Here is a 9,788-nt window from a genome sequence, read left to right on the forward strand (position 1 = left end):
CCCCCCCCCCCCACATCTTGAACCATACTGCTTGTAGCCCGGGGGCTTTTCTGTGGATTTTTTTTCAACCACCAGGGGGCTCTTTAGCAGGAAGTGAATCATTGGAAATCAAAGAAGAAAGCGCTAATTTTCATTTAGAACAAGCACATGCTAGCAGCAACCGAAGAAGTTCATATGATCCAGCTTTTAAGTTGAAGGTAATCAATCTGGTAGTACAGGAAGGAAATGGAGCCGCTGTACATAAGTTCAACATGAACGAAACCATGGTTCGGTGTTGGAGATGCAGGATTGCCTCCTTAATAGATTTATTAACTAAACCAAGAGCGGCGGAGATATCAGCGGCTTATATATGTACATTTCCAGTTTTTTTTTTTGTATTTTTTTTTTTTCTGTAGATGCGGCTTATAGTAAGGTGCGCTCTATAGTCTGGAAAATACAGTATTTCCCCTTTTGTTTTACGTTATATAATGCAACCCATATTGGTTGTAATTCCCGCCCTGTGTCCCGCTTCTACCAGGAAGAAGAAAGAAATTGCATAACAATGACTCCACTGAGAAAAGGCTTCAGATGCTGTTCTCCGTTCAGAACCTGCTCAGACCGGGTTCATGTCTGAACCTGCTGCGAACAGTTCAGATTCCTGACAGAAAGCGGACCGGGCCTGTCGAGCCACATCACATGTAGCAGAACAAAAGACTGTGAATAATGCTTTTTTTTTTTTTTTCTCCTTTACATAAATGTAATCCTCATCTGTTAGATGGATTATTATTACGGAAGCATGTCAGACATGCTCTATTTACGCCACAGTTTAAATTTTAACTAGTTTAAATGGTTTCCACTGATCGTCGGCAGCAAACGGAGTAGAACTACGGGATGGGTGAGGCCCTCTGCTTTTATTTAAATCATTTTTATAATATCCAAAGCAGTCTTAAAGTATAAATTAAGACCTAATCATAAGGAAAAAACGGTAAGGAAATGTTTGTTTCTCAACACTGAAACGATACGTGTTTTTTTTTAATCACAATTATCAATTGTTTTGGTTTTTCATTCCACAGTTCACTGCGTTTTCTTACACTTAAACATAGCTTTTACCCAACAAGCTAATGTTTTTTTTTTTTTTACTTTTGTTTGCAAACAAAATAAACGTATCAAATATTTTCCAACTCGTCTAAGCTGCTTTTTTAAACTGTTGGAGAATTTATCCACAATATGCAAGCAGGTATTATAGATTTTAAAATCGAGCTGAGTTTGGTTGGTCCAGGTTGAAAATAAGTGTGAAACTTGCAGGCTAAATGTACTGCAGACAATAAAAGTGCCAGGATAGAAAACTAATTTTTATTTAATTTTTTATAATACTTGTGTGTGGGGAAAAAAAGTGTATTTTCATGTTTGTTTTTTAATGTGGATCACGAGTCTTAAAAGAATCAAATAAAAATCTTCATTAAAACCAATGTTTTGTATATGTTTAACAAGCTAAGAGCCTAAATATTAAATTATGTAAAACAATTTCTGGCTGCCAGATTCTGAATTAAGAGACTAAATTTGAATATTGTGAATATAACAGATGTATACAGGAGACACAACCAATTTACTGTCAACCCACCAGAACCCAAAAGTCCTCTAGAATGAAAAACAACCTGTTAAAACTTTTAAAAAATATTGTCTTCATTTAGTAGCATCTTCCACACCAAAGATGACTGAGGGAAAACTATATTTTACGTGACAGTTTTATTTTTTTAATTTGAAAGTAAAAAGAACCATTAAAATGTAATTCCAGACCTAAATGTCCTTAATTTCAGGGTCAGAATTTTTTATATATATATATTTTTTAATCTGAAGAATAAGCAGATCTGTGGATTTCCAACTCCTGGAATAAAAAAAAACACCTTATAAGCTGTTTAAGCCTCCTTTATCGTGGTAATTAATTTATGATTAGACACGGATGTGTTTTACACTTAGTGGCGCAAACAGCACAAACCAGAACTGTTCTTGTAGATGAGACGGTCTGTATTTGGACCCTAATTGAACACACCTTCGCCCCGTTACCTGGAGATTTTACAGATTTGCAGCAATGCAGAGACCTCTATGTAACTTTGGCCAATTTTGTTTGTTTTAGAAAAACCCATCGCCAACATAGGGTGAATTTTAATTTGCACAGGAAAACAATTGTAATAATCGGTTTACACATCTTCAGACTGTTCAGCAGAATCTCAGGAAGGAAGGAAACATGGAAAGAAGAGACAAAGGGAAGGAGTATTTACACAAAACATAAGATTTGAAAAACAAAAAAAGAAAAAGGAAAATCAGAACAAAGGATTGAAAGAAGAGAGGACACAAGGAGGGTTACAAAAGCAGGAAGAACGAAGAAATTTAATTTAAAAAAAATTAAATGCAACTCATATCGTCAGTTGTCGGTAACGCTGGGGCAGAAATGATCTCCGGTAGCAGTCAGTCTCGCAACAAATGTGAAGTGGCCTCTGACTGAAGACTGACCCGACATGCCAACAGCTGCTAGCAGAGATGATCCATGGCATCACGTCCAGGATGACCCCATCAGGTGTCGGTGAGCTCTGCTAACCCGCCTCATTTGCTTTTGCCACTCCTTAAATTACCATCTGGCTGCATGGTGAGAGTCTCTGGACCCAGTGGAGTCTGGGAAATGATCCTTCCCGCTTGTGGTTGAAAGAAAGAATAAGGAAGTAATGACGCAAATAATTACTCCGGGAAAGATTTCCTTTTGATAAAACGAAATTCGACACGATGGCTTAGAAATCAACGCCGTACCTTTAGTGTAAAGAGCTTTTCTACTTCTTCCTTTCCCTCCAGACAATTAAAGACAAACGTAAACACTCTTAATCACATCTTTTATTTGTAAGGCACCAGAGAAGCTTCCTTACTGCTAAAAGGTTGATTCATTCTTAAGTACAAGCTGCTTGCTTACATCATTTTTTTTCTGTCCCGAGTATTTTTAAAATGTGTTTCTTGACACATTTAAACAGGGTTTTTTTGTTTGTTTGCACAGAAAAAGAAAGAAACATGTAGAAAACTAGAATTAATGTTACAAGACAATGAGAAGAAGGAAATTAAACAACAACAAAAAACCATGTTATACAACATTGCGCCTCTATGCATGTAATGCGCGCACACATACGACACCAAGGTCTTTTTATGATATACACACACACACACATTAAAAAGCAGCTTTGAAACATACAAAAATGCTTTAAAAAATATGTATATTGATATATCCGTATGTATACAAATTGGCCCTTCACAGCAAAACAAACGCACAAACTATTCACATGTCTGAGTTTTGCCAAAAGGGGGTTTTAGGAGAGCGAGCTCGTAAATGTGTCAAAGTTAAATCTCACCAAGAGACTCTCTCTATTTTTTTTTTTTTTTTTTCTTAAATCTTTTAACTTCTCCAGCAGCCAGAAGAAAAGCAGAACAGGACTGATACAAATCTTAAGTGCTTCAAATTAAGATAAAGAGGGTAAAGTTTTTAATGCTGATCTCAGGTGTTCATGTAATTCGAGTAAAAGGAGTGAAAGCAAGCAGGAAATGCAGATCAGGGGGAGGAAAAAATAAAAATAAAAACTTTTCTTTCTTTTCATCCTGGAATAGAGAGCAATGCTGCCCTCTGCTGTCGAACAAGAAAATTAAAATCCAACCATGGTGCTATTTGAAGAAATTTAAAACTGTCAGAGATACTCCTAATAATTAGAAATGAATTACGTTTATTAAAAAAAACACACTAAATCAACCTGATCCAATGAAAATATATTTGACGTTTTTGATGAATCGTGAATTAAATAATGAACCGAGCCGCATTTTTCTGGTTGTATTTCACCAGCCACTCCCCAAAGTGATGATTGCCACACCTGTAGGATAAAGAAACGCTTCAAGAGATTCTGTTTAACAACACAGGTGAGCTGAAAGATCGCAAACAGCAACACTGTATGCCCCAAACCGTGGAAAACTCATCGACATCCAGTCAGGAAAGGGTTACAAAATCATGTCTAAGATTTTAGAGCAAAGGTAAAGAAAAGACTCGGATATCGCAACACTTGATAGAAAAAAAAAGAAAACAATGATGTGCTTTCAGAGGAACAGGTTGGTTTAAATAGCTTTATCCCGCCTTAATAAACGAAATTAGCATAAAACAAACATCTACTCAGCTCGTCTTTCTCTGGTATTAAACCTGCTTTGATAACTTGAAGCATTTAAATGAGACGAAGAAAAAAGAAGCAAAAACAGTTTTACACCAGCGAATGAAATCCGATCCAACGTGCCGGCAGGCGGCGCGGTTGGTTCTCTGAGCACAGAAACTCAACACAGAATTGATGCGACATGCACACAACTCACTCAAAGTCTAGTCAGGAAGGACTCCGAGTCCAAAAGGAGTAAAAAAATGAGAGTATTCTGGTGTCTGAGCTTCACGTCTGCGTTCGACGGCGAGAGAGAAAAACTAATTTAATCACCTTTTCTTTACCTGCAACCTTCCAGTCAGTGAATTTGATGTAGTTGGATAAGGAGCCATTCCTGCTGTGCACTGGAGGAGGATTATGTTTTTGATAGAAAGCTGAAATTCACCGAGCGGGTCACGATTTACTGGAAGCTTCGTCTCATGATGGATTTGTCGGGAGCGACACTCTTCAGTCTGGTCCTAAAAATACGATGTTAACCTTTTCTCTCCAGAGGACCAGCTCAGTAAAATAAAAGCGGCGGTCTGTCTAATGTGATCAAAGTTAGGATCAGATTTTGCTCATCTGGGATAAGCAACCGACTTCAGAGTCAGACGTTTGTCTTTCAAAAGTCGTATCAAACAGACTGGAGTTTTATTTGGAATAAACTGACTTTAGTTTCACCGACATGGAGAACAAAAGGTCCAAATGAACTCGGAGGATTTTAAATCTGCTTTCTGTCGCTGCCAGACCCGCGGGAAGGAAGTGAAGAAAGTCTGCCGTTATCGTTTCTCACTCAGCCCTCTCTCCGAAAAAGGAACAAACATTTATATTTGTTAGGCCTAATAACTGATTACACACAAAGAAACTATTAAAAGTCTGAGGTCTGGACTGAGTCTATTACCGCTAAATGAAACAGACGTTACCTCTCGGGTTTTAAGCGTTTCAGGATCCAAACGGTTCGGCTCCGTCCTCCCTGTGGCTTCTCCTCTACGAGACCTGCATCAACCCCCGTTTACAGTCTGTTTCTCCGTTTCGTTTTAAACACTTACACCCCTTCCCCACCCACCCACGCATCGCCTCCCCTCGGCCCGGTGACCTCGGCGTGCCTTCACTAGTCGGACTTGTCTCCGTCCTCTGCTCTGGGCGCCCTCTCCGCGGCGTCCCTGGCCTTGTCCTCCTTGGCTGCCTGCGGCTGGCTGTGGGAGTAGTTGGCCAGGATGGAGGAGAGGGAGAGCAGGCCTGAGCTGGAGGAGACGGCAGGCAGGGAGGGCGGGGTGAGGCCCAGGGGCAGCGGGGCCACGGGCAGGGTCAGGCCCTGCAGCTGGGACAGGTGCTGCACCTGCAGCTGTTGCTGCAAAACGCAAAAGACAAACGATTAGCAGAGCCCACGGTTAAATGTTTGCAAGGCAACGTTTGGGGTTTCAATCATCAGTCAGCGCCCTCTGCAGTCAAAACAAACCCAGCTTTCATTGTTGCCTTATCTTATTTTACTGAATTCAAACTTTAAATTAATACGCAACAGAATTACGGCAAAAAAATTAAACTAAATTATTTAAATTAAATAATTATAAAAGTCAGAACTCTGAGAAAAAAAAGTTGTTTTTTCAGCAGCCTAATCCTTGTCCGTAGCTTACAGTCATTTATTTGATGAAGTAAAACACAAAAACATCGGACACCCCAAAAACACCTCAAGAAATTTACTTAAACTGCAACTAACACATTTTTACTTTATTTTTTTAAGCAGCAACAAGCTACGGCAAACATAAAAAGAACAGCTAAACTTTACCTGTTGACAAAATGGATGCTCACAACTGAGCCACCAGTGATTCAGTAAAATATAAATTTTAAAGCAGAACCAATGTTTTCTGCTTCAGGTGTAAATTGTCCTGCAATAATTTTTGTTTCAGGTGTCTTACACACCTTTACCCTGGAAGTTAACGGAGGGTAAAGGTGTGTAGCGTAGTTAGTTAGTTAGCTAACTATGCAAATGTATGTAGCGTAGTTAGCTACAAACATTAGCTACATAATTAGCAGGCAAAACTTCATGTAATCCTACTGGCTTAGATTTGCTTCATCATACTATTAAAAGACAAAAAGACTTTTTACATGCATCACAGTAGATTTGGCTTGGTGTAAAAATCTAAACGGTAATAAAGTTTTCTGTTGTGATCTGACGACTCAATACTAAAACAAATGATCAAATTCCCTACAATAATATTTTAGCTTCAGGCCCTTAAAGAAGCGGTTCTTCCTGCGATCGCTTACAGAGCAAGATAAAGGAATAAATGCCGTAAATAAGAACGTCTGGAGAGTCGCTCAGATCAACAAACAGGTGACGGCAGATCGTCTCCGTCTGTCTCACTGGAGGTTAAACGAGGCAGGAACAGTCATGAGGTTTGCTCACCCGTATGATGGAGTTCATCTCAGGAGGCGTGACCTGCTTGGCCCTCTCTATCGCACCCATGACTTGCTGTTGGTGCTGAAATGGTGAGATTTAATCGTCGTGTTAATGGATGCAGGTGATTTAAAAACGCCTTAATGTTGACTACGAGAGAAAGTAACAAATATTTCTGCTTTTCCCGCCATTTATGTTCTTCTGTCGTTTACAGAATTAAAACATTTTAAATGGAAGAATAAAAACAACTTGCAAAAAAACCTCTTTTTGCTAAGTTACAATGTGGTGGTGGCAGTATTATGGTGTGGGGAAGCTTTCATTCAGAAGACGCCAGATGAGATGAAATTAAATTTTCAGATCTGACCAACAGCATCCCTCTGAAACCCGGTCTCTCCAACTCAGCCAGGACTTTGGCTCTGTAAATAAAAACCCTTATCCGCTGCAGGACGGAGTCTAATTCAGACAAGATGGCGTCCTCACCTCCTGGGACAGGTAAGGCAGCACCTGAGCGCAGATCCCGTTCAGTCTTTTCACTATTTCAGCCTGCAAAGGACACAAATTTAGCCAGGAGCCTCCTGACCTCCTAGCCTGAATTTTGACATTAGGAGGATTTCTAATGAAACAGACTGACTCACCTGTTTGTGCATTTCAATGTTGAGCCCGTAGGACATTTCATAATACTGCAACACAGTGTGACAAAGACAAGAATGAGAAGCAACGAAAATCCGTTTTTCAAAACAAAAAAGTGAAAAATACAGCCTCACAGTTAGCTACAGATCAGTAACTGTGTGAAATGTAACTAATAAGAGCCGATTTTGTTGCTAAGATGATTTTATCTTAGCGACGCTCACCATGATGTAGTGGCGCTGCATCTCCGACTTCTCAGAGGCCAGCTTGTCACACTCCAACTTCAAACTGGATGGTAAAATCAGAGACGGTTTAAACAATGGAGGTCAGATCCAGGCCCTGCGATTCTGTTTTTATCAGCATTTTAATGAACATTTTTAAACATATCCGAAAACTAAAACTATTAAATGATTTTTTTTTACTGACTGAATAAATGTGAAAAATAGGAACGATAAAAAAATAAGTATCAAAATCAATACTAGTTATTATTTTTATTTCAAAAAAAAAAAAAAAAAAATGCTGCGTAGGCAATTTTTTTTAATATGACTTTCAATTAATCAAAAATATTCATACATCCAGGCAGGAGAAACATAAAACCTCTGAACCTAAATCTATATATATAATTTTGTGTATAACTAGTGAATAAAAATATATATTAAGGCTTGATGAGATACTTCAATAAAAAGCAGCTACCAATTAATCTATCGATTCACCTTGAACCAGGTGAAGCTACGCCACTTGAGGAGGTTTGGGTACAACATATTTACAGAAAAAGGCTTTTTTTGTTTATATATTTGTACATTTTTGGCTTAATTACTGCTCTGAGCATGTTGTTCTTTCAGTCAATGGCCTTTTTTTGAGTCTGTGTGACTCAAAAAAACAATTGGTCAACTGCTAAATTAGTTGATGATCATTTTAATAATGGATTTAATAATTTCACCCCTGTATTTTAGGGAGCTAAAAACGCGTCTGTACCTGTGATACTGTGCTTGGAGGAACTGGAACTCGTCCTTGATTCGGTCACAGGAGTCGGAGGTGGTGAACTTCAGAGGTTGGCCGGACTGGGATGACGCCTTGAGGAAAACGGAACAAGAAACACGCATCAGGTTTAGAAATGTAGAGAAAATAAACCCCTCGCACCTGAAAAGGCTGCTCCAATCGATTTCCAATTTGACAAGCGAGGCCGGCGCGGAGAAGAGATAGACACGTCGCCTGCAGATAAGCGGGTTGTGTGTGTGTGTGTGTGTGTTAATCAAAGTGTGGTTGAGTTTGTTTAGAAACAGCAGCTTGACCTCTGAGATTAACCGTGTGAGGTTAAACAAGGTTCAGCCTAAACTCCGGCTTCATTTTGGATTGAAGTGCGTTAGATTTATAGCGCACAGCTAAAGCACATCGACATGAAACATCTGTCGGCCCAGAAACACCCCGCGCCCTTTTGAGGAGCGCAGAGCGCGTCGACAAAAGGAAGCGTGTTTACATAAGGCCGAGCGCAGCAGAGCCGACCATATGCGGCGAGTATTTAGACGCTGCATTAGAAGTCTGGTTATAAACCGACAACATTTAAACCATCCCGCAAAGCTGTAATCCAGGGTTTATCTGGGTCCCTAAACCTCATTACTCTCTAAACAAGTGGCACAAGGGCAAGAGGTTTCCAGCCGGATTATGGGATTGAAACGGGAGGAAGGAAACATTCGGTTAAACGGAGGTCAACGCTCTCCATCCAACATGTGTAGCGCCAACATCAATCAGAGCAGAAGCAGCGGGATTAGGGTTGGTTCTTAAAACAAAGTCCAAAATTAATTGTAATAACATTTGAGGTTGATACAGCAGATATATTGCCAGTTTTTTTTTTTTTTCATATTTCATTAGATTGGAGACAAAGGATGACCACACGGTTCAAGCAGAGGTGAGTTTATTAACCAATTTGGTCCGTCTGAAGAAAAACTAAACATTTTCATGACGACCCGATGCAATCTGCTGGGTTTTCTTAGATAGTAACTTCTTAAACTTCAACAACTGGAATAAGTAGAATGCATGTATGACTGAATTGAAATTACTTTTTTTGTAAGAAATAAATAAACAGAATTTAACCAAATAGGGCAGCTCCCAGTATCAAGGTAAACTAATGTTTTCAAAAATTAGTATTGCGTCTAAATTTTCCATCAAAACGTCCCTTCAATTAAAAACCACGGTGCAATGTCATTGGTTGACAAATGAATCAACAGAAACGGGTAATGTAAGGATTGTGGACAGACGGACAAACCGAGGTGGCCAAACGGTCACATCATACAGACAAATGGATGAACGGACATGAATGGGGGAAAAAAAAATGGACAGAAAAACAGACAAAACTGATGGACAAACGTAAAGACAGGTGGAAATATGGACAACAAATACACTCCCTCAAAAACTATTAAATTGAGATAATTTAGTCTAAATGTTTACATTAGTCCAATAAATACATATATATATATATATATAATATTCAGTCATTTTAGCAATGGTAGGATTAGTTTTTGATTTTTCTAACCAGCCCATCCCTAAATACACATTAGATTTCATAATGAATAAATCTGAAAAGA

General features: G+C 39.0%; 1 protein-coding gene across 1 annotated transcript in view; it reads right to left on the bottom strand.

Annotated features, from left to right (window-relative positions):
• Positions 1-2,844: 2,844 nt before the first annotated feature.
• Positions 2,845-9,788, bottom strand: part of LOC106947788 (amino-terminal enhancer of split-like) — an 11,971-nt gene continuing 5,027 nt past the window's right edge. Inside the window, exons 2-7 of the mRNA XM_015033026.1 lie at positions 8,182-8,279; positions 7,431-7,494; positions 7,215-7,259; positions 7,060-7,122; positions 6,589-6,663; positions 2,845-5,535 (exon numbers count right to left, since the gene is read on the bottom strand). Of these exons, the coding sequence (XP_014888512.1) occupies positions 5,296-5,535; positions 6,589-6,663; positions 7,060-7,122; positions 7,215-7,259; positions 7,431-7,494; positions 8,182-8,279 (585 nt within the window). The 3' untranslated portion in view covers positions 2,845-5,295. The remainder of the gene's footprint in view (positions 5,536-6,588; positions 6,664-7,059; positions 7,123-7,214; positions 7,260-7,430; positions 7,495-8,181; positions 8,280-9,788) is intronic.

The sequence above is a fragment of the Poecilia latipinna genome, unplaced genomic scaffold (genome assembly GCF_001443285.1).
Source record: "Poecilia latipinna isolate Pla-1442-1.1 unplaced genomic scaffold, P_latipinna-1.0 Scaffold255, whole genome shotgun sequence".
NCBI lineage: Eukaryota > Metazoa > Chordata > Actinopteri > Cyprinodontiformes > Poeciliidae > Poecilia > Poecilia latipinna.